The 25,577-nt window shown below is 36.3% G+C and overlaps 2 protein-coding genes across 2 annotated transcripts in view; one reads left to right on the plus strand and one right to left on the minus strand.

Moving 5' to 3' along the window:
• The window catches only part of ctnna2 (catenin (cadherin-associated protein), alpha 2), a 307,681-nt gene that overhangs the window by 152,212 nt on the left and 129,892 nt on the right, over positions 1 to 25,577 (plus strand). The window lies entirely within an intron of this gene.
• Positions 10,561 to 14,888, minus strand: lrrtm1 (leucine rich repeat transmembrane neuronal 1). Its single transcript, XM_028017939.1, has one exon. It carries the CDS (start codon positions 13,767 to 13,769, stop codon positions 12,195 to 12,197), a length of 1,575 nt encoding a protein of 524 aa, XP_027873740.1. The 5' UTR covers positions 13,770 to 14,888; the 3' UTR covers positions 10,561 to 12,194.

Consider the following 25,577-nt stretch of genomic DNA (forward strand, 5'->3'; position numbering starts at 1 on the left):
GATGAGACTGATTGTAATAATGTTTCTGAAGTTGATATTTCATGATTTTATAGTGTGAGAATGAGGCAGATCTGTAGAGAGACAGCGTTACTCTGCCTTTCTTATCTAGCACAAATTCTTACATAATGAAAATAACATGAAGCAAACACTGAAAGTATTCGAAGAACCCCGATGTCCTAGTTATACCACATGAATGAATGTTTGTTTTACCTTTAAATGCATTTGCCTGTTTAATTTTGTAAAAGCCAGTCATTACTATTGCATCGATGCAAAGTTAGGGTTAGTTTATTATATCCATGAGTATAAATACCATCTGTAACATATAATTTCCTGCATAACAGTAGCTAAATGGGAACCCTACCTTGAGATTGTCATGCTATTTCTGAATGTGCTTTATTTTCTTTCCTTCAAATGTCACCAGATTCTTACACTTTCACACTGAATTGTATTTTTTTAAAAGTTTTTTCTTTACTGTACCGGCTACTTTACAGTAAAAGTAGCCAGTACTTTTTATTCCCTGTACACCCACAGTTCATCTGTCGATCTGAGTAAACTTTTGCTTAGTAAGTGAACACCTATATATTTTACTCACTCCTGGTGTAAAAATCCTGTAAAATCTACAAACTCCCACAAATAAATGTTTTCTAATCAAAATGTCATGCCAAGAAATGTCTTAGATCACACTTGATGTGGTCGTCTCTGGTCTGATCTGTGAAAATGTTCCTATCTTTATTCATTGCTCACATGGATGCCACTCATCCCAGCCACTTGACACTTCCTTCATTTTAAATTCGTTAGCAACAAGCTAACTTGTGTTGCTTATGCCAGCTGCATTTCCTGCTGTCTGACATTCTTGAAGATCCAATCCTGACAAGTTAACATGATTACATTAATAAATATGTGGCATGTTATTGCCACAGGGAGTTGCAAGTTGAAGCAGAGTATATAGTTTAAGAAATTAGATTATTGACTTGTTTTATTTAATTGTCTTATTTTTCTCAGTTGCTGTTGTGTAAGATGCAGCCTGTTCTTTGATTATTCTATATTTTTTATTTAAATTTTTGTTTTTCTTTACAAATTCTGCACTTGATGTCCTTTTCCTGTATAGAGTTTGTGATTCAATCAATGATGAAATAATCAACCAACTGCTTACAAAAATGATAAGCTGCAGCTTGATATTTTGTAGCTTATGAAAGTGAAATTATTTTTTATTAAATTTTAAATTGTGACATACATTGTGTAATTACTATAATGATATTAAGAAATGAAATATGGTCTCGGGAATCAATCTTTGATGTTGAAGATGAAATTAACAAGTGCATCTGGAGTTTTGCTTTGTCATTTTTGCTTCAGTATGCCATCTAGATGTCATCGGGTTTTTTAGCATTGTTTTAAAAATGAATTGGTTCTTGTGTCTGATCTTGAGAAAGATCCTTGACCAACCTTTGATCTTTTAAGTGAAGCTGTCGTATAAATATGAGACAGCTTCACTTATCTTGTCAATCATAATCACAAGTTTATCAACATGGTGGATCATAATGCCCCATAAGGCTGTTTTCTTTGAACCAAAAAGTAGGCAAATATACATTTTTACAAGAAACCAGGGCTTTACAAACTGGGACAAAATGTAATTTGATGCTGTCAGTACTGTCATAACAGAAATTCTGTCTTATCATTTTGTCAAAATAATTTTCATCTTCCAAGAAAAGCTGTCAAATTTAGGCCAGTTTTAAATTTGACCGATTTTCTGGTAAATTTCTGGAAACACAGGAGAAGCTGTTAATGATTAATTTTCGAATCTCTTTGTATGTAACTTAGAAGCCTCTCTAGAGGTTGCCTTCTTATGCCTGTTTCTTTGTCTTTGTTGGTTGTCTGAGTTTTTAATATACTGACAAGCTCAATTTTGGAAATGATAATTTTCATAAATATCCCATTTTTAAGGATGGTCCAAGTTTTGACCTGTTAAATTTGATGGTCATTTGTCTCTGACAATAAACCCCCCATGTCCTTTTGCCATTATTTTAAAGCACTGAATAGAACAAAAATTCACACAGTTCTTGAATAGAAAAAAAGGAAAAATGGCACACAATAGTACTGATCTCATAAAATATATATTTAAAAAAAAAAACTATTTAAATTGTAAAATAGATTGCCCTATTTGTTTTCTGAAGCAGGTTTTCTTTCCCTCATGGCAAACAGACATGATGTTCCAGTTTACACATTCACAGATGACTGGCATTATGGGCAGACTCCTGAAATATCTAATTAGCAGTCATCTAAAAGCTGTTTTTAGATTCACTATATGAATATCCTGGCAATGGACTTACATAGCAGAAGCTGCAGAGTTTTTACACATAAAAATCAATGCTTTTTACTAAAAATATGTTTGTATTCTGATGACATTTTTACATATCTTTGACTTAATTCCAGTATATTTCAGAAACCTCCACACAAGTACATTATTTTATATACAATTTGGTTTCTATTTCCTTTTAGCGATTAAATTTTCCTAGGTGGAATAGTTGTGATGACAGCTTAAATCTGAACTTTAACAATGTGTTGCTTTTTGCAAGATTATGAAGGTGTTGTGTTCATTATGCCTCTGCATACTAATTGTGTCAATCTTTCACACAAATGTCAAACAGAATATACGAGTGATAACATTTATTATGCAAAAAAACAAATGTCACCTTTGTTTTGACAGCACTATAATGTGTAAGAACAGGTTTTTTTTCATTTCTTATTAAACTCCTTAGATATATGATTTTTACTGGGTTGTCTATGCAGCTTCGATGCTTCATATGCATGCTGTAATTAGCAGCTTTGTATGTTTGAGATTGTTAAAATTCACACCATTCACTTCGTTCAAATAGGCCACCTAAAAATCAGAGATGTGTTTCTGTATACAGAGAGCAGTAAAAGAAGTTTCAATAAAGCATTCTAGCGTCTGTCCTGTTTCAGTTTCCAGTGCTAACTAGTTTCCTGCGACAGTGATAAATGATCAAGCTTTTATTTCCATTTGTTCAATGCAGTTAGACTGCACAGAATCATGGGAGCGTTATAAACTTGGATAGATTTCTTTTTACTGCTTGTGTGGCAGAATTGGATGCCTTTTTTTAACCACTAACAAATAGCTGTTTGTTAGCTCAGTTTCTCCATAAAGTGTCATTCTGGTCTTTTATTTTTTTGCAACTGAGTACAATAGCTGCCACAATTATGACATAGTCAGTATAATTGTAGCTCTCATGCCTCTCTTGTGTGCATAGTGCAAACCCTCTTTTGTAGTTTGTCTAATCTCACTGCAACATTTGCTCCATGTATCGCCCATTTATGACTGTTATCGTTAACAAAATGAATGTTTTATTTATGTTGTCAACCTAAGGATATGTTAACAGACCAGTAGTGTTGTTAAAATTTGAAATGGAGGGTTTGGATTAACAAGCTATCTTTTTTCTCTCTCTCTCTTTCTCTTTGGCATTCTTGTTGGATGTTTTGGCCCTCTGCTCTGCCTGGATTATTACAGGTAAGTCTATCTCTTGTGTTTTTGGCAAAGCCTCTGGGCTGGATTAGCTCCTGGGCCTAGGCTGTCCCAGTAACAATGCTTTCTGGAATTGCATCTTAAGTACCTGTTGCACCTTGGGTGCATTTCAACCTGGCGATTTTGTAAACAGTGTGCACAGTCCTCCCCCCTTTTTTTCATCAGCTGACACTTGGCGAATAGGGCAATTCCATTTATGCAGCCAATCTCATAGGCTACTGGAGAGATGCCAATCTGGCCTCAAAGATAGGGAAGAAAGAGGGAGCAAGAAGAGCTGCTGGAATAGCTTTTATTCATTCTGACACAGATCAGATAAATGGGAAATGATAAATGTTGCCTATTTTTACTTTCCTTAACCTGTGTTAACTTTGAATTCCAAATCAAGCCCTCTTGGATGCAACAACCTTTGAAATCTTATCTGAAGTTTACTCTGGATGATCTGAATATGAATTATTCATCATAATGCTCTTGTTTCTGCGACTATTTTAGTGCATAACTTTGATATTTCGTAGATTGGCAGACATCTGAGAAGGGAAAGGGATCCTTTGTTTAAAAGGCCACCAGTGAAAGCAAAAATGGTTGTTCATGAATTTTTATATTTGATAGCCTCTTTCTAAGCTTACCAGTGACAGATTGATTGCATTCACAAAAACGTTACACACAGTACTCTTGGACGAAAGCAAATAAAATTGGCATTCAAAAAAGAATTTGACTTAAATATTCCAACAAGTCACCAATAAACAAAGGGAAATATCAGGCATACCTTACAAAGTCACAATTTCCTAATGTGTGACATAATATATGTGCCTCTGCACTATGTTGTCGGGCAAATGCTCACATGATGAAGTTGACATTTGAGATTTTCCTGAAATAGCTAAACCACAGACTTTAGGTGTTAAAATCAAACAGGTTGTTAGGAACCAGAATAAGTCTGGTTTTCTAGTGTTTAGCGCTTTAGAATACCCCATAAAGTCTTAAATTACATTTAGTTTGGCTGCATAAGCAATATTCCGATCGATTTTGCTCTGTGAACATTGAGATGCTATTGTCTAGCTTTAGAAATCTAAAGTTAGTTTCCTTTGAAATATCAATTTTAGAAGCATTTTTATTGCTGCTTAGCTGTGGGTAAGCTTTTGCTTTTTTATTAACAGTTAGAAATTTTATTATGATCATTTTATTTTATTAGTAAGTTATTCAAATTAAGACACATTTCACCTTAGGTGCCAAGATAGTTTCAGCTTCTGGTTCCTTAAAGATCACATCTTGTTGAGGATCACATCACTGAGGATCGTGTGTAATGTTATTCAAATTTACTGTTGCACTATGTTGTTCCAAAGGCTTTATCTTTCAGATGAAACAGCTGTAGATAAAATTAGAGGTGCCTTCCAAAAAATAACAATATCATCAAACAGTTCATTAGTTCGGTTAATTGGTCACTCTAAATTAGACTCTTAGGAATGAGTGTGTGTATGATGTTTTGTGTCCTGCAATAGACGGGTGATCTACCCAGGGTGTATCCTATCTCTTGTCCAATAGCGATAGCCCAGTAGAGAGAATTTATTTCATTAATTCAAAATATGAAATATGCAGGTTCATAAACACCATATTTGATTAGTCTTTATTTCTGTAAATTTTAATGAATGTAGTTTTCACCAATTCAAAACTCAGTTTCTCAGAAAATTTGAATTTTGCATAAATAGTATGTCCTACTCATTCGAAGGGGAAAATGCTGACTTGACAGTTGTCCAGCAGACCCTCAAAAACAGAGTCATCCATGAAAGGTCATTGCTAAGGAGACTGGATGTATACAAAGAGCTGTATTCAACTACACTCATGGGAAGTTGAGTGGAAGGTAACAATGTGGTAGAAGAAAGGGCATGAAGTTCAAGGATAATCATATTTGGTCGAGAAGCAAAGTTCATTCAAGAGTTTCAGGAGGAGAAATAGAAATGCCTCTGTCCATACATGAGTTTGACTTTTTGAGCTAACTTCTGTCAATAAATTAAGTGTTGGAAGATATTTTTATTGACATAAACTTGCTTACCATGCAAGTTCATAAACATTTAGCAATTTTTTACATCTTTTGAAATTATGCGACACTCCAAGCAAAGCTGGACATACTGTAGTTAGTTAAGAACAGCTGACATAAATAGTTCAGACCAAGGATATGTGTTCATCAATTGGAAACCACCATGTTTAAAATGACTTTCTTGGCTGCTTTCTATATTTTTCTGCTTGACTGTATGTTTTCAACATAATGTAATTTAATCAACATTGATACTATTTGAAGATACTTTATTTTTTCACATTTTTTGGCCCAACCATTCTGTTAAGCTCTGCCAAAATAATCTCCCTATAAGCCATTTCTATTGGAAGATAACCCTGTGTTTTAAGCTTGCCTAAAAAATATTTTAGTTATCACAACCATTAGTGCAGTTAGAAATATTAATGTAGTTGATTAAGTCTTTATGTTACAGTATTATCAGAGTACTCTTGATACCAGTATCTTGTGTGTCACATGTCTGCAGCAGCAACAATTTTTAAAACCTCTGCTGTCTGCAACAAACATGGATTAAGAAACCACATCAGTTCATGTGTATGAGATGTTGACATGTTTAGCCTTTATTGTCTTAGATTTGTTCAATATCCAATCAGCTTTGCTGGGTTTTTCACCAAAGGTATGAGTAACAATGATAAATGAGTAGAAAATCCTGTGTCCTGCCAGAGATAAAGCTTTGTCGTTCAGCCACGCTAATGCGCTGAATATAAGGCACTGACCCACATCTGCTCTTATACAGGTTACATGAAGCCCCAGATGCAGACCCAGCTGTTGTTAGCCTGTGTATTATCTCACCCACTCACCCCGATGGTAATGTTAAAAGGCAGCTCATCAGTACAGGCTAATCCAGCCAAAGCATTTGAATTTCTACAGGAAAAAACAATTATAGTAATAAACTTAGCCACTGCCTATCTAAATATTCAACAGATAACCTTAACTCCACTTCCTATCAAGTTTCATATTTAGCAACAACGACTTTCTTTTCCTACAGTTCTGTATTTGTGTTAGAATAATGACTCCTGAGTCATTGTTATTAATTCACCATTCGATCTGCGTGGTGCATGTAAATGAAGCAGTGGGAAGCAAGACCTATAGGCTGCCTGGAGAGTTAGTCTATGTAATGAATATAATTACACTGCTCAACTGGACCATTGTCATTTTTTTTCTGTTAACTTGCTTTTTTGACTGTGTGTTACACATCTATGCTTCATTTCTGCATCTAAATGTAAAAGTCCCTGGGTATGCCATGTTTTAATTAATCCCCAGTTTGTATGTAGGTTATATAAATACCATGATTGTGTTAGTGGATTATGTGACATTGTTAGCAATCAGGATCTGACAAAAAAAAAAAAAAACACACAAAAAAGGGAATGGGTAAGAGAGAGAGATTTTGTATTTTAAAGAGAATGTTGATAATGATTAAGATATTGATCCTTCAAACCCCACCTGTAAAAAAGAAGCTGAGGAAAGCCGCCTCCACTCTGTCGTTAGTCATCATCAGCTTCTTACAACCCACTGCGGTACATGCTGCCACCCATGATTTAGCTCTCCATCCAGTTATGAGGGGGTGTTAAGTGTTTATTATGCCGCAACGGTCCCAGTCGCAATGAGAAAGCAGAATGTTGCCTGATCAATACCTCTCACAGGAAGCCGGGTTAATTTATTTTTTAAGGATCTGCTTGCATCTCTAAGGGCTTTCTTGCTGTAATCGAAATGCAAGTCGTTTCCTGAAGATGTGCAGATTGACATTTTATCACTGACACTGCTGTTTAGGGACTTAGTGCTGACACTCTGACACAAAAGTGAAGGCATCACCTTTTGTGTTCTCTACGTTCTGGCTTTGTTTTTGCAATTTGAAACCTGGTTTGCTCTGTTCTCAACAAGGCACAAGAGTCTGACAGCTCCGACTGCTGCGCTTGCTGATTGATTGTGGGGCTAACGTGTTTATAGATAATGCAGTTGGCAGCTCTCCATACAGTTTGAGTTTGCAGGTTCTGTTTGATGGTGCAGCTTAACCGTTCACACATACCGTCACAGTACACACACAAGAGCTCTTTGCTGGTAATGCACCAGTTAATCACCTAGTGACTGGGACTGGGTGCTTTTCACCTTGACCAACTGATTGGAAAGGCAAAACAAATTTGAATATTTTTCATCATTAAATAATATAAACTTAAATGCTACCAAGTAAAAGTAATGGCAGCACTCATCAATATGGAAGTTGTTACTGCAGGAAGACTATTCAAAAATGTCTCCCAGAACCAGAAAGCTGCTTAAAAATTTACTTAAGGGAAGCTCAAAATCTGCTGAAAGCTATTTAAAAAGAGAGGAGACTTGTCTCTGGTTCAATCAGGCTGCAATAAAGAAAGAGAGAACAGGGTTTTCAGCAGATAACAGGAAGGATTAACTAAATACTGCTAATGTAATATGCTAAAAATAATGCAGCAATATCTACTCTATCATCATTTTGTCTTAAATTTACCTGATGGGTGACTGTTAACTGTTGAAAAGTTAAAAATGCAAATTTTTAATGCTGTTAACTGTACCTTTATAGATAAATTGAAATCCATTGAATTCTTTACTCTTTGTACAAACAAAACCACCTCATAGTTTGACATAACTCTACCTTTATTGACATTAAAGGTGGAGTTATTGACAGACTTTACCTGAATGAATATCTGTTGTTGAAGAATCATGACTGTGTCTGTCATTTCAAACTTACATTTTTGCACACAAAACAATGACTTGGCATTTGTTAGCATGTGGGCTGAATATTATTTAGCACATTAAAACAGCTGCACTTCTGACGTGTTCTGCTCCCCTCGTATACTACCTTTAAGCAAAACAACACAACTTGTAAAAAATAAATCACAACCTCATTAGTGCTTGTATCATGCAGTTGGAATGTGAAACATTTATTATTGCTCAAACTACTGGAGGGTTTCCGTATTACAAATTATTTAGTTGTGAAAATATAAAGGAGGGTTGAACACATTATTGCCACTGTGATCCTTTTGGTTACCACTCATCTGTATTGATTTTTACCGAGGATCATCAATCAAGACATTTATAATGGATGCTGTCTGAGAGCACCTATCTCCCTTCTGGGAATCATCACCTCAAGCTCGGGTCAAGCAGAGATTTGATCTGTTGTCAGTTAGATAAATTGATGTTTTTCTCCTTATTCGGTCCACCTTGCAAACACAGAGAGTGAAAAGAGACAAGAGGTAAAGGTGAGCAGAGATAGAAAGAATTCCAAAGTAGTTTAATGTCGACCCCAAAGACTCAAAGCTATTAAAATATTCAAAGCCATTCTCGATCACCTTTCGCCCTGCTTGCTTGTTTAAGAAAAGAGTGAAATGAAATCAATAGCCATACCAGTCCCAGCCCTCGATGTCGGGTATCATCTAATATTTATATAAATGAGGCCTCAGCCTCAAATTTACCCTGCAGTTGCATGTTTAAGGGCCTGTTTCAGCCTGTTTCAACAGGGCTGAAATTCTTGACAGCATGTGAGGATGAAATAAATCTCAGTCCTCGTCATGATTCCTACAGCAGTCATTTGCATTCTCATGATCTGACAAGACATGATTAACAGCCATGTTGAGTCTTAAAGTGGAACACCTTTGCTACCATAAATATGAAATGGATCATAAATTCCCACATGGCAACTTTGAGCCATTATTGTTCTCGAAAAGCATGGCTCACGGCAAAAAAATTGCAGAGAGAGGTGCTTTTGCTTCTTTAGTACCTCATACCGACAATAAATGTGTTCAACGAAGTTAATCAACTTTTTTACTTACTAAAAACATTACCATGCAACATTGTGGACACTGTACATCAGGTTTGACCAGTAAATTTCACCTAACTGGTTTGATAGTAATTATTACTATAACTTGCTTTGCTGAGGTTAGTTTTATATTATAATCAATTTTCAACAATGCTAGGAAGGGTTGTGTGTGTGCTCATACCTGCTGAGATAACCTGAGCTATTCCATCTTTTCAATATTAATACTTTGACTGGATGTCAAAGAAGGCAGAAAATCTAGTTTGCCATACGTGTCTAGCTAATATTTTTGCCCCTCTAGAATGAATTTTGTTACATTTCTATAATACTTTTACAAAATCCTGTCACAGGTTTACCATTTGTTTAATCTGTTTTACTTAGAATCTTTATGAAATGGAAATTTATTGTATAAATTGAAAATTCTCTTTGGAACAATGTGAAAGTATTGTCAAAATAGTTTTTTAAAATGAGTACATTTTCACATACATATTTTCAATGTAATGATAAGCAGTTTCACATTTAAGGTAAAGTAATCCTAAATTACTGCCAAAGTATTATTTTTTTGTCGAACATTCAGAAACTTTATTGACTTGGGGAAATTAAACCCTCTTTGCTTCAGGCTAAGCTTATTATCAGGCTTTGTGGCGCCGCTAAAATGTTAAACTAAACAAACCCTCCTTGACCCTAACATGAACCTTTTTGGACAGTTAATTTTATTGTAAAGAAAACAAGTTTATGATGGCTGCTAAGTTAAACATTATTGTAACATTAAAGAAATTGGGTGATATTTCAACAAATAATGTCAAGATGTTTCCGAATTGCAAAGGTTTTCTGTTGCATATATTCTATTTCAGAATGAGTAGTATCTTTTTTTATTCAAGGTTATCCTAAATTACTGCCAAATTCTTTTCTCCCCACTTTCAGACACGTAATTGCCTGAGGGACTTTCAGTTCTCATCACTCTTCATTAGGCTGATCTTACCTCCAGGCTTTATATCACCTATAACATGTTTCACCAATTTAAACCAGACTAAACCATTCTTCACTGTGACATGGCCATTTTTGGGGTCATTTAAATGCATTTTCTTGAGAAATACAAGATTACTATTTATGCTTAGGCTTGTTTTTAGGAACTTGAACAAGGTAAAGAAAGTAGTCTTTTTGAAACTGAGCATGTAATGATTGTCAGTGATTTCTTAAACACTTTATTCCTGCTGACTTACAAATCGTAAACATCTTCTTTTTTAAATTTATTTCAAAATAACACAGAATGATGCAAAATTATCGTTTTCACAGAAAAGCATTTGCAAATTCGGTATATCTACGCTGCCCCTGCCGTAGGAGTCTGCAGAACATGGTGAACGGAATGTAAGATGCAGCCACAGTATGAGAATATGCACACTAGAGAGCAGTCTGTTACCTCTTTCTGCAGTGGTGGTGATCAACCAAACCCCCCATCCCCTCCTTTCACGCAGCACACTGTTCATTTCACAGTAGCCAGGAAACACCACATCTCTTAGTTTGCACTAATTTACACAGTGAAGACCAGAGGAAGATTTACACACACATACACACGCCTGCATGGCCTTGTATTCAACAAACATTTTATATCACATGAAAACACAGTGGTAAACACCGCATGTGCAAATTTTGCTTGAAGCTGGTGGATAATCTCCTCAGGAGTTCTGACACTACTTGAATTACATTTTTATCTACATGTGCATGGTTTAAATGATTGAAGAATTTATGTGTTTAAATTGGCCAAATGTTGCAACTCTGTTCTATTGTAGCCAAAGGGCGGTGAACGGTCTCGAATATGATCTTTCTGCTTTCTTTACTTCAATGCAACACGAGCGGCGATGTGATAAAATTAAAACATGCTTACAAAATTTAAATTGATTATTTTGAATCTGTTCACAGTGAAGGAATGAGGAAGAAACTAAGCCGATAACAAGACAATGAATGGTAAACCAACAAATGCGGCTGAAGCAGTTTGAGGTGAAATGGAGATATCTGTTTGCCTCTTTCATTTTTAATTTTTTCCCAGTATTTCATCCATTTCTTTTTCCTCTCTTTTTTTTTGGTTTGATACACTGTAGAATCATGGCTCTCTTGTCCAGGAGCACAAAGACTACATCTATTGTCGTTCTTCCACTGGGACAGGCTTCTCACATACAAAATGAGTGTACTGTGAATAGTGGTTCATTTATTTAAACATTTTTTGTACTTTACAAAAGAAATAGATTATCTTTTTTTTCAATTTCTCCACACTTGCACTTCTTTTAGCATATTTTACAGACTTTTATTTTTACATTTTTAATTAAACAGTTTTTTAATATTTTAAATGCTCCTCAAATATTGTATGCACCATAATACAAATGGTTTGCTCATTTTCTTTTCCTTATTTTTTCTCATCTTGTTTGTCTCCAGTTTATCTTTAAACAATATTTAAATGTTCTGAAATAGAAAGACACATTAAAGCTCAAATATCCTTCCGTGAGAGAAAAGCTCCCAGTACACAAAACATATTCCTTTCTGATTTTCGTCAGAGCATCAACACGTCCCATTGCCAGGTGCCCATTATGCTTTTTGATTTCAAAGTAGCAGTAGAGAGCAGTAGCAATAAATCCACCATAGTCAGCCATGTAAAGCATACTCCCTCTACATCACAGTGAAACGCTGTGTAAAAAGTGTCCAAAAGATGAAATAATTCCCTTTTGTTCTACAACATCTCCCCCTCTTTAGTATCCAAAAAGGGGTTTACTGTATATTCACATAATCACAGGTAAAGATGTAGTCAAAAAGCACAGTCACACCTCACATTCTCGTGAAGGTTGCTGTTGGCAAGTGCAAGAGCCGTATTCATTAATGATAACCAAAGCTCCCTCAATGTGATTAGGTTTATAGTCAACATAGTACTCCGGTGTAGAAATTGCAGCCATCTGCTGCATGCTTTGCTTTTGCTTCTGCTTACGACGCTGACTGCTGAAGCACTGCCTTAGTTGCCTTATTCCAGCTGGAAAGCACTTCCATGCCATGTACAGAATGAGGACTCCGATGAGAAAGGAGAAGATGAGTGCCATGGTACCAGTCACTACCCTGTGGATCTGCATGGTGCTTTCCAGGTCGTCGTGGCCCACTGTGACAGTATAAGAACTTGTGACCACCTCACTACCCTCACCTTCATACGGATTTGGGGTAAAAGGTCCCAGAAACACAGAGCCACCCTTGGCCAGATCTCTTGTTGATGCATACAGGCCTGCTGTGGTTACCTCTGCCGACGAATCACATAGCTGAAAAGCATAGACTGCATCCAACACATCCTCACCCTGTGCAGTGTCGGGGCTTGAACACAGCAGGGAGCTGTCACGCTGGCCTCTGAAGGCACTCAGCCAAGAGGCCAAGGCACACACATTGCGGCTGCACTCCCAGTCATTGCCTGCCAGGGTAATGCTGTCCAGAGATGACCACGAATCCAGGATGCGTTGGTCCAAAGAAGCCAAGCGATTCGAGTCAAGCATCAGCACCTTCAGGTTGGGAGTACTCTCAAAAACATGTGACTCAATGTACTCGATTTCATTGGCTGACAGGTCAATCTTCTCTAAAAAAGGCCAGGTCCACTCCAGGGTGTTGACAACAATTGTGGCATGATTGTTGTGCATGTAAAGGGTACGTAAAGAGATAAGACGAGGAAAATGGGCTAGGTTAACTTTGACCAACTCATTGTGCTCAAGATGCAACTCAGTCAACTTGAAAAGACCAGCAAAGGAATTCCTTGCCAGGCTCTGTAGTTGGTTGTATCCCAAGTCCAGAAACTGCATGCTCCTGCAGTCTTGAAAAATACGCACTGGCACAAATTTGAGAGTGTTGTAGCGCAAATGCAAATTGGTGAGCTTTCTAAGGCCATGGAACAGGTCGGGCTCGAGTGCCTGCAGCCTGTTGTATGAGAGATCCAAAATGCGTAGGTTTGGGAGGGGCCTGAAGGTACCATTTGGCAGACTCTCAATCCGATTGCTGCTCAGGTCCAACTCCTTGACCCGTCTCAGCCTCTCAAATGCACCCTCCTCTACAATGTCAATGTTGTTATGATCTAGATAAAGCCAGGTTAGCTGTGACAGACCAGCTAGTTGGCCTTCATGCAGCTCGGTCAAGTTGTTCTCTCTCATAGACAGGCCCATGGCACTGCTCAGATTGCGGGGGATCTCTGTGAGGTTGAGCCCCTCGCAGTACAGCAGCTTGCTGTCGCAGCGGCACAGCCTTGGACAAACCGCCTCTGCCAAGGAAACAGTTCTCAGAAAAATACCCAATGAACACAGTATCAACCCAGGGGGTTTCTTCAGTGGCCACTTTAAGTACAGTCCAATTAGGAGGAAATCCATTAGCATAAATATCCAGGAATGTCAGGGAGAAAATGTCCATTGAACCACTCTGGATATTATTTTTGCACCTCTCAGATCATTTTTTTCAACATATATGATTAAACTGTTGAGTTCATTTGGTCTTTGTATTTTATTTGCAGAGATTGATATATTTATTTTATGCAGTCCACCGACAGGTCTTTTGTCCAAACTGTGAAAAATAAAGAGCAGTTCTGTTTTGCCAATGAAAGATATTCGGCAGTGGGTGGAGAGTAGAGGGGATGAAAAATGAAACTGTCCTTTCCAGTCGCTCTTATTCAAAATGATTCTTACTCACCCCTATCCAAATGCTGACAATCTCCATTTAGCATCTTGCTTTGTGCCCCAACACTAATTATGTACGAATCTGAAAAAGACCTCACTGTGGCACACATCCCCCCCCCGCCTTTTCTCTTTTCAGTGGACACCAGATCCTTGGCAGCCTTACAATGTCTTAGTTCTTTTCAAGTGAAAGAGCCAGAAAAAGGAAGAATCCAAGTAGCTTTCAGCGAGATGGTAGGAAGTGCAAGTTCCCCTGTCTGCATGCATGAGCTCTGTCTCTTTTGCTCCTCTGCAGTCTTCTGCTGCAAGGATCAGAGGGAAGAAGAGACAACCAAAGCAACAAGAAAAACCGATGAAGAATAATTTCTGAGTGGCGGTCTTTTCTCCTCCTCTCTGATTAAGTTTCAGCTGAGCTGTTGAAATGCTGTGTTCGTCTCAGCAAGAAATCACTGTCTTTTGAGGTTTAAATCCATTTAAGCTGTTAATCGTGTCTCCTGTGACGAAAGCAAGAAAAAATATATATATATATTGCAGAGGTGACTCCTCTTCTCAGTTTTCTTGTGTAACAGCATTCCTTGTCATCCCAGTGGCTGGTATCTGTTTATAGGCGACGTGCATCCCCTGTGGTTCGCAGGTTTTGTTCACTCCCTTGCTCTCCAAATGTTTTGTCAGCCAGCTGGAAGAGGCTGCTGGAGGCTGGTGCTGGTCCGGCAGGCAGGGGCGGTAAATGTGGGAAGCGAAGGAGCGAGCAATCCCTTGCAGCAGACCAGTACACTGACAGCGCATGCAGAAGCACCTTCTGTTCACTGAGTGTCGTAAGCCACTCACAATTCAGAGTGCTCTCTCTCTTTCTCTCCCTCTCTCGCTCTCTTTCCCTTGATCGCTTACTCACTTGTTCATGCCGCTCCCCTCCTTTATTTCCCCTCCTCCCTCTCGCATCCTACATCCTTGATTTTTTTCTAGCCATGTTTTTTTTTTTATCTTTGGCTCATTTATTTACATATTCAAAAAGGGTTGGACTTAAACCAGGGACTTAAATAAACCCCCTGCTTCCATTAACCCACCCATCCATCTCTTGTGTTATGAATTGTGCATCTTCTGACTTTCCAAGTTTCTGATATTAGCTTTGCTTTGAGTAAGCCAAAAAGTAGTATATAGCGTCTGCTTGCATTTTAAGTATTATGTGTCCATGTACATTAAAACAGAGAATGATTATAAACATGTATAATGTTACATACTCTAGTATGGGCAGCATGAGGAATCACTTCATTTCAACAGTAATTCAATAATGATAAGTTTGCACAAGGTATTTGTCTAATATTGCATATATGACTATGTTTGACTCAATCTCATGCTATTGATATTCATCATTTATCCCTTCCAACAATAAATGCTGGAGTATAATGAGTCAAGACTAGAGTATGACATTCTTCATTTAATCAAACCGTCCTGTAGCCAAGCATTCGTTGTCATTTTCAATTATAGGCTGGCTAGGCATTTTGAATACAGATGTAATTGCTTGCCAAATAATATTAGTATAAAGATATAACATAAATATCTCTCTCTGGAGATACCCTCCCATTTCACCAACTAGAGTTCTCTGGAATTACTGCTTGCTTTGTCATCTTTCGCCTATTAATTTTCAAAGACAATAAGCTGTAATCTAAGCCATGCCATACATCTTGCAAATCAGCCTGGTTTTCAGCCTGACGCCATCTTTTTCTTATTTGAGTTGAATCAAATCTGAACCTTTCATCATTACTATTTATTAATTCAGTCTGTTAAATGTTCAATAAACACTTATTTTAAATATACCATTTTTACAAAGCCAATTCTGTAACATGAACATAAAAGTTGAAATTAAGAAGGACACAGGTGTTTTTCTTTGAATGTGGATTGGTTGTAATTATCAGAGAGGCTGCTTGGATAATTTCAGAAACTACTATCTATAATCTACTACTATTTTCACACAAAAACATATCTGGTTGTAATTGGTGGGATGAAAATAGATTGTTGAAGTCAGAGGTCAAGGAGAATGCTGAGACTTATTGAAGATAATTGAACAGCAAAGGTAGCTCAAACCAAGGTAGGTTTGACACCATTTCTAATTTCACAAAGGATTATCCATTGCGTATTTTGCTAGTGTAGCAAAGCCGTGTTCCTGACGACTCTGATTTAGAGTACGAACATTGGTGTGTTAGAAAATTTCAGCAGACATTCAAGCAAATGTTGAGGGTTTCCATGTGTTTGTAGAAAAGCATGTAATTTGAGAAAGAGAGAAAGACATTTCATACGTTGGAAAGAAATTATGAAAAAAATAAATAAAGCAAAAAGAGAACAGGGCTGAAAACATAATAAAAGAAGAGCAAAAGAGGTAGTTTTCCTTTGTGTACATAATAAGGTCTAATAAGGTAATTTTCAAGTTTAGACAAGGGGTGAACAAAACCTTGACATTTACCAAAAGAGACAATTTTGTGCCACCATTCTTTGTCCCAGCAGCTTCCAAAGTGACACTCTGTTTCTCTCATTCTCATATCCTTTTCCACGTATCCTAACGTTTGTCTGTGACATATGGAATGTCAGTTTGGCGCTATGAACCTTATGGGGAATTACATGTACTGTAAACAACCATCCCCCACTGTGAAGAGAGAAGTGCTGGGCTGCACAAGATGGCTGTTAATAATATTTGGAAGCATGACCAATACGGACTGAACGGATTCATTCAGTCTCACTGCCATTGCTAAAACTACAGGCACTATAGTTCTAAAGTAGCACAGAACATCAACATCTTTCACAACTTCTTCTGTTCACTGATTGGCCTGATAGAAAATCTACCGGAGGAATCGGGAGAAAGGCCAGACTGTGATGTGAATTGTGATTGGAAACAAGTGTTGAATTGGATGGCAATGGTCAGTCTAAGTGATCACTGCCTACACAAAGTGAAGTTAGAGTTGCACATTTTGACCCCAAAGTTCTAGTATTTCATATTTCTATTATCTTAAATAGACATATGCTTTCAGATGACGTTTCTTGTGACTTGCCGCTATGTAAACAAACTGAATTAAACCTGAATAGAAAAGTTCAGCATTGATTCAGAGTTTCTCTCTCTGTTAAATTACAATAATGCAACAATAAAAGCAATCACCTAACAGCCATGGAACTTTTTTGTGATTGTTTCTACCATTTCCCAGCTTAACCAGAGTGTTTCCATCTGGTTCTTCACTGCTATCTTAGCCCATACATGAAGTGATTCAAAGCAAAATCTTAAAAACATTAGAACATTTTTTTAATCCTCAGTGACAATGCAGTGGCCAAAATTAATCATATTAGGTGATGAAGACTTGTTTTTCCCTCTTTTTTTAGCATTTTATTAACCAGACAATATAAAGATATTTATTTATAAAGATTTTATTTTCAATTAAGTAATTTTCAATTAAAGAAAATGGATTGGAAGAGAAAGCTTACATTGTGGATGACATGTACTTTGTTTTAACCTACTACTTTATTTTGTACATTTGAATTTAAAATAGATGTTAAATGAACCTTTTGAATTATATAGAAAAAGAAGAATCACTGCCCTTCAGATGATCTGAACTTCTCGAGGTTGGAATCATTTGTCCTCACCTTTAGTGTATTTCCTCTTAGCTGTAATAGATGACTACACCATCAGCTAACGACGTGGTGCTCTGTAATAACTTGACGCAGCGAACAGAAGAGCATCTAGACCATCAGTTTTAGACTAAGAGTTTTAGCTTTGCTTTCAAGTCAAAGTCAGCACTAGTGTGTGTTAAAGAGTCTGACTGCCTGAGATGAATGGATGGATGGATGGATGGATGGATGGATGGAGCTTCATTAACTATATATTTTAGAAATTTCACTAACTATCCAGAATTCAAATCATAAAATTATGCCTTTGAAGTCTTTTATTCTTCTTTCATAGGTTTTAGAACTAACCATCTTTATCCAGGATGGTGTTTTACTAGGTGTCAAAATTATTTAAAAAGCACTAAAATGACCTATCAGGGATTAGAGACTCATTATTTAAATTATTTAATGAGTCAGAGGATCTGTGAGTCCAGAAAAACAAGGCGAATGATGACTAATTGCTTTGCTGCAGAGATAATGTTGATGGACAAGTCGGGAAGCATTGTTTTGTTTTGTGATGGGGTCAGTAGAGAAATAACAAAAGATAATTCTACATTTACGTTGATATTCGGCTTGTAGCAGACTGAGATTGCCAGATTTATGCCCCTTTCATATTATCTGGATATACAGTATGTGTGTCTTCTTTGGATTTGTGTGGTAAGATGTGAGGGTTTAAGAACAAAGTGTTTCACAATTGACTTCCTATACTTGTGACATTGCTGCAGCTGCCTCAGTTGTTGATGTCAAAACAGTTTGCATTAGGTACCATTGTGAAAGGGTTTAAATAAATGTATGTTGACATTCTGTAAATGCTAAAGAATGTCCTAATATCTTCTACACTACATTAATGGTTTGCCACCACTGATGACTTACTTACATTATCAAATAAAGTAGTACACTCCTACTAATCAATATACTTGATCATTCAGATATTTTGACTGATGAAATATGTTTTATACATCATCAATGAATGAAAAATAATAAAAGTCTTCTGGTATTCATGTTCAGAACAAAGAAGCTCGATTTTTATGTCAAGGTTACTTTCTTTCCTTGACATGGCAGCTACATATTTTCAAAACTTTATTGCTGAGAAACAGGCATAAAAACATAGTTTGCTTTTAAATGACATAAGGGAATGAAGAAACTATCATCAAACTGTACTTTGAAATTTTAAGAGGTTTGTTTTGAAAGGGTTATTCAAGTAAACAATAACAATGCGCAAGTAGAGGAAAATATAATTTGATAAATAAATAAAGCTCTACTTCTTGGTGAATGTTTGGCACTAAGTATGGAGGCAGGATTTATTGAGTACAATAGATGGATAGTCTGGAGTAGTCCTTATGACAAGGTCTATGGTTGCTGGAGAAGGAAAATAAAATCTACATTACCTTTTGTTAACAGAAATGTATGGGGCAAGCCATACATTTGTGTGAAAAAGATTTCACACAGATCTTTTGTGTGAAATCTTTTCACAAACTCAAACTCTATTTCACAAAGCAAATAGAGTTGAACATTTTTAAAACTTTAAAAACACAACCAAGCAAATTTTGTAGTTTTACAGATCCACTTTATTTATTTCTTCCCATCACTGAAGTTAGTGACAACGTGGCCTTCTTTCTAGATGCTATGTGTTTATTGACACTCGGAACAAGAAAGCTTGTTAGTGTTGGCTGAATAAACCACACTGACACATCAAGGCAACGCCTTAAAATTCTTAGCTTCATTGAATTTTAATGAAGCCCCGGTGATTGACCTTAATGAGAACAATGTTATTAGCAATGCATACGGTTGAGTTGGTTTCTGTTTCTTTTAAAGTCATTATCTGGCACATTTCAAACCACAGAAATGCTTCATCTTCTATGCTTCTGTTTCAGTTTTGTAGCATTCATTTACCTGTTGCTGTCGTGTTTTAGACGTGTGTTTTGTTTTAATCCAGAAATGACTGCATCATAGTGATTTGCACTTTTTCAATTTATTGTAGGCCTTACTGTAATTATCATGTTCTTAGCCTAAGGTTCTGTGGTTCTAGAAACACATCATTTATTTCAGCTCCTGGTGAATTGTTCTCATTTGTAAAATACATTTTAACTTTTGGCTATTAGCCATAAGCTGATTTATAACAATGTTTTCTAAATCACTATTGAGGGTTAGGTGCATGTGAGAAGATGAAGTTGTATGTGCTGCAAACCTTCAAATTTTCAAATGAATTAGATCTTGCTTACTGAACTTTACTTCCCGACATTATTTTCTTGAACATAATTTACTTATTGAAAACATATCCACAACCTATTGCACCATTCAAATCAATGAATTTCTTTCCACTTCAGTGCAGTAGTCATACTGAAATCAACATCCCTACAGTTCAATTCCCCATCAATTGTTATACAATATAGCTAAATTCATTTGAACCAGGAATGTTAATAAAATATATGATCAGACCCAGCTGATTGCATTAATGTTCTAGCAGTCTTTCATCCTGAGATGGCATATGGCAGCTGGCTCTCCATCTACAAGAAGAACCAGGTTCAGTACGAGCAGCCAGACGACGGAAAGGACAGGAAGTCAGAAAAAAGCTCCAGACCATAATGAGAACAATGCTATTGTTCTCATTAAGCAGTCATAAAACAACTTCATGACTGCTGCATGTGTACATTTACTCTGCTGTCCTTTTTAAATCCTAAGACTCTTATCTCATGAATAAAAAAATGTGAAGATCTTTAAGGTGACCAACTATATTTTGACCATTTTCTTACATGCTGTTATCACATGCCGTTCCATTTGTTTTTCAATTAAATTAACTTTCTTGCTGGTCATTTGGCTGGAAACAACTTTCCTGGTGGTCATTTCACACGTGAAGAAAATGTCAACATACCAACATTACACTAGTTTTGGCTGAGATGCATATGATACACAGTTAATACCACTGCTTTAATCTTTTAACATGGAGGCTGAAACAATATTTCTTGAGTGAAGATGTTCTTACAAACTTTGGATAGCTTAGCAAAGAGAATATTTTTTTTATGCAAAATGTGGAAAGATAGAAAATAAAATAAATTGATAAAACTGTGGCTGAAAATAGAGAGATTGCCTCATAAACAAGTGATGAATAAAAACATGTACATGTAAAACATGTAAAAAACATGTAAAAGAAGCATTTCAAAATCTCAACTGGGTTGTTGAGTGCTTTATTATCTCAGAGGGTACACTTAAATAGCAGATCAAACTAAAAATATGTTGTCTCTTTGTCAAACACAAATGAGCAGAGAACAACTGTGCCTAACGTTACACTGGATGTTTTGAAAATCTTTAATCGCTAATGTCTCCACACAGGTTCAGTCACATTGGGGAAATGCTAAAAGCTATTAATTGTTCAAATAGTCAGGTTCCTACTTTTAAACTGTTTCACTAACATGTACAGTATCTATACATGATTAATCGGAAATTATAAGAACATGACATAATGCTGCTAAGGACCTGTTAAAAACAAAGTTCTGGTTCTAGTGTGCAAGATGTTGATATCTAATAAGTAAAAAGCTAATGGCCATTTTGACCAAATGAAGCAACACATTTTTTAAAATCTCTCTTTAGTCCTTCCTGAACATTAAAAGTTACTTTTGCATTTTTAATTAAACAATGGAACAATCTTCTCTGTGATTTTTCCTTCAGGGCAGCTTATTAGTTTTCTAAGCTACAGATCAAGACAAACAAACCATTATCATTTATTTTTGAAATTACTGAAACGCTTATTTTGTGTCTTTCATCTCTGGAACTCAAGGAGACTCATTTAACATAAATCCGATACATAATGTTTAAATGATTGAAATAACTGGAATGAATAAAATATGCCCATTCTGTTAGCAAATTTGTTAAACATCAAATTACTTTTTCATTTTGTTACCCAAAATTATTTGTGCTTACTAATGACTTTCAATGGGCATGCAGTTAGAAAATGTCTTAGTTTATTTATTATTAATCAGGCATAGAGAGCATTGTTTCTATGATCCATATGGATCAACAATCTTATTTATCTAAGCGTTTCATACTCAGCAGGTTCCGTTCATGATGGTGATTATGATCTAATGTAACCTTCAGGGGAGCGGAGCTTTGACCTAATACTCATTCTGACATTTAATTGCAACAGCTGTCACTGGCAATGTGTTCAACATGCTTAAAGTTTAAGAATATGTTAGTTAACAGAAATAATGATCTGCTTCAAATGCATAGAATGAGAATAGTTTGAAGTCCTGCAAATGGGATCATTTGTTGACTGGCTGCTCTTTTTGAGCCCAGCTGCCAGTTGAAGCGCCTTTGTGAATATTTGTCTGTTTGAGGAAAAAGAATGGGTATTAATATCCTTCTAAATGGCTTCCAGCTATGTTCAAAGCAAAGTGTTCCCTGTAGAGAGACAGAAACACAAAGCTCTTGCCATGTCACAACAAAGAGCAGTCAGACTCAGTGTTGGACATGCTTTCACACAGAAACAAGATCCAAATTCTTCACCCGCCACCGCAGCTGGGAGGAATTTACAGCTACCTGTCAGAGCCAACGTTTCACCCACGTTTGGCAGGTAGATATGTGTGGAGGTTTTCTCTATACATTGTTTAATTTAATTAAATGTTTTACATTTTTAATCAATTGTATTCTTTTGTGCTAGGGCTTTAATGCTTTTGTCTTCTGAGAGACTACATCAAGTGCCCAAAACCATTCTGTGTAAATAAAAGGAACTTCCTTTAGCAGTCAGATGACACAGAAGTCTCAGTAAGAGCCACCATGGCTGTTTTCAAAAACCCGGCTCTCAGGACCAGCATACAAGCTCTTCTGATCGCTTTGTGGACTCTGGCCTATTGCTTCATCCATAGTCAAACATGCCGCCACGTCTTTCATGTGTCCACAAACCTCTCTCATGTCGGGATTAAGCAGAGCAGAATTCAACAAACAGAGGTCTGTGATGCAAAAGGCTGAAACACTTGTAAATTTAACTCTCAAGTTTGTGCCGCATGCCTTCTGTCTGCTGGGAGTTTAGGTTAGAAATCCTGAAGCTCTAAATATACTTCCTTTGACAAATTCTATTAATACGCACAAAAGATCAGAAATCTTTGAAGTTAACATTAAGCCCTACATCTTAAACTTTGACTTGAAATGTAGATCCATTGAATTATTTATTTGACATGCTCCACAAATGTCTTAGCAGTCTTTCATCAATCGGTCTTCGTGATGACACCTTGAGGTGTTCAGGAACATAATGATACCTGACATGGGGACATAAATAAGACTTCCATCATGTCAACCAAAAAGGCTTGACTTTACCTGCAGGTGTGGGTTTACGTTTGCATTATTCTTTTTTTCTGACACACCCAGCACATATAAATGGCCCCCATATGACTAGCATGTACATATTGGTGCAATTATTTGCTTTTCAAAGAATTTCTAAAACTCAAAAGCCAGTGAATTTCATTTTCTGCTCTGCTCTTGCTTTTTGAAAAAAACACATAAACATAAACCTGTCTCTATTCTAATATGTTAGAAAAGTGAAAAATCTTTGAGGCGGGTTTCTTTTAAAACTGTACCACTAACCTGTTACATTCTGTTGGCAGCGACAGAGAGTTTGGCCCAAATGGAATTTCTGCAGGTCAGCTTTGATATTTTATTCTAACATGGGTTAAGAAAACTTCTTTAATGTTCTGAAAATGCCTTCACAGAAAATACATGTTATGTTTAACAACTATAGCAATAGTAAGCTCACATCTTGTTGCTTTTTATGTTTTCATGTTCAGCTGTTTGCTGAAGTGCTATGCTAAATATGTTTATGTTTTGAAGATTGGATAATTCTGCCTATTACTCATTTCAGTAGAATGTAGATGACAAGTTGTTCTTTTTCTTTAAAGATGCAGTGCTTTATTTTGAAAGTCCTAAAATTCTATGTATAAACATGAGTGACACAGGCAGAACAAACTGTGTGACACAATGGAAGGAAATAAGAATAAGTCTCTCTTTCACTGTGAACACCAGAATAAGAAATAAAAAAGGCTTGTAGTGTAATTGGAAAACCAAGATTTGATCAGGAAAACAATGTGCATGAACTGTAACTTAATTGTGCAAGCCATGCACAAGAAAATAAATGTTTCACAAACAAATTCTGCACATATCACAGCTACAGTTTTCTAAGAATTATGAGGTACCAGTAGTTAGTCTTTTTTGCAGTTGACAACTTCCATGTATTATCATTTAATATAAATCCAGAGTAGCTAATCTTAGTGGCTAAATAAAGATACCAGTAGAGCAGTGTCTACTGTTAAAAAAAGATAAGCTAATAGTTCACACACTTTAAACAGAACATTTAAAGATGTTGAGCTATCCCTTTAAGAACTCCATGCATGATGCAATTTATCCTAGAACCAGTAGAAGTCATTTCTGTGTCTGTGACTGAAAGGCAGCTCTGCTGTTACATGCTTCAGCACCATGCAGCGATCACATGCACAGACCCAACAATCACTGGCAATGTCAGTTATTGTTGTTAGACTTCACAAACATCTATGCTGACAATGCTCAGCGCTACAAGTTCAGAAGTGTTTTACCTATGAGGCACAGAAACAACAGCAGTGCAACATTGAGTGAGATGCATTATGAGCCAGCAGGGACATTCACTGTTGTTTTTTTTTTTATTTCACTTTGCTGCCAGGCTTGTGAACTAGCTCATCTGCTGTTGCCCAAGGTATTTTCTGCTCTTTTGCTGCAGACACAAGCAACAAAATGTAAATGTATTTAAACAAACATTGATCAATAATTAAGTTTAATTTGTTAGTTGATTGTTTAACATTGTGATCATTAATTCTGAACTGATAAGACAAATATGTTATCAGTACAGTGTGCTCACACCAGATGAGATTTTAGAGACATTTTAGAAGCTTCGATTGAATTTTTCCCTTCTAAATTTCTCCTCCTCAAATATTCTAACAACTCAAATGTTGTGGTCGTTCAGTTTGAACATTTAATAAAAGTAAAGTGTTCACAACAAAACAGTTTTGATTTGCTTTTCAAAAAATAATATGAATACTTTACAAATGAAAACTTCAGCAATTGCAGTTCTGTTTTCAATTTGTTTTCTTTTCACAGAAATAACAGAAAAATCCAATAGGCATACAAGTAAAACAGATTGAATCTATTGCCTGTCTCCAGGATCCTCATAAAAAATGTTGCGCTGTACATTACTGTACTTCAAAACAGATTTTAAAAGAGTAATTTTTCTGTCAATGGAGGGAGACCAAAAAATCCACTGCTGCTCATCCAGTGTCTGTGTCACAGGTGGTGATGTGCTCTAAAGCTTCGCAACCACTTTACTGATGACTGACCTTGATAGCAATTAATTGCATGATTTATCAAAAACAGGATGACTCCTAAATTCATTACTGACACTGCTGGAGGGGAGCAAAGTTTTCTAACATCTTAGTTTCAAGTTCATCATGTCATACTTTTCATTGGTTATCCACAAGTATCATCCTGCTAATTAGTTTAACAATGTTTTGTTATGTGTAAAATAATATTAATGTAATTTAGATGTCATACAAAATGTGGATTATGGGATTATGGTTCTGGAGCAATAAAAAGAGGATGGCACAATTACTGCCAAGGCCAATTATACTTCTATTGTTTAACAAAATATACATTTTGCAAAATTGTCTTTGCAAAAATGCTGGCATCTGTAAATTGCATGAGGTACCAATTATCCTGCTTGTATCTTTTCTGTATTATTCTGAGAAAGAAATTGGAAACATAAACCAATCCAAACAAAATGTTTAGTCAAGTTCAATATCAGACCATTAAAATAAAACTGTGAATTTTTATACAGTATACAAAAATATCTGGTTTCAA

Source organism: Xiphophorus couchianus, chromosome 5, assembly GCF_001444195.1.
Source record: "Xiphophorus couchianus chromosome 5, X_couchianus-1.0, whole genome shotgun sequence".
Taxonomy (NCBI): Eukaryota; Metazoa; Chordata; class Actinopteri; order Cyprinodontiformes; family Poeciliidae; genus Xiphophorus; species Xiphophorus couchianus.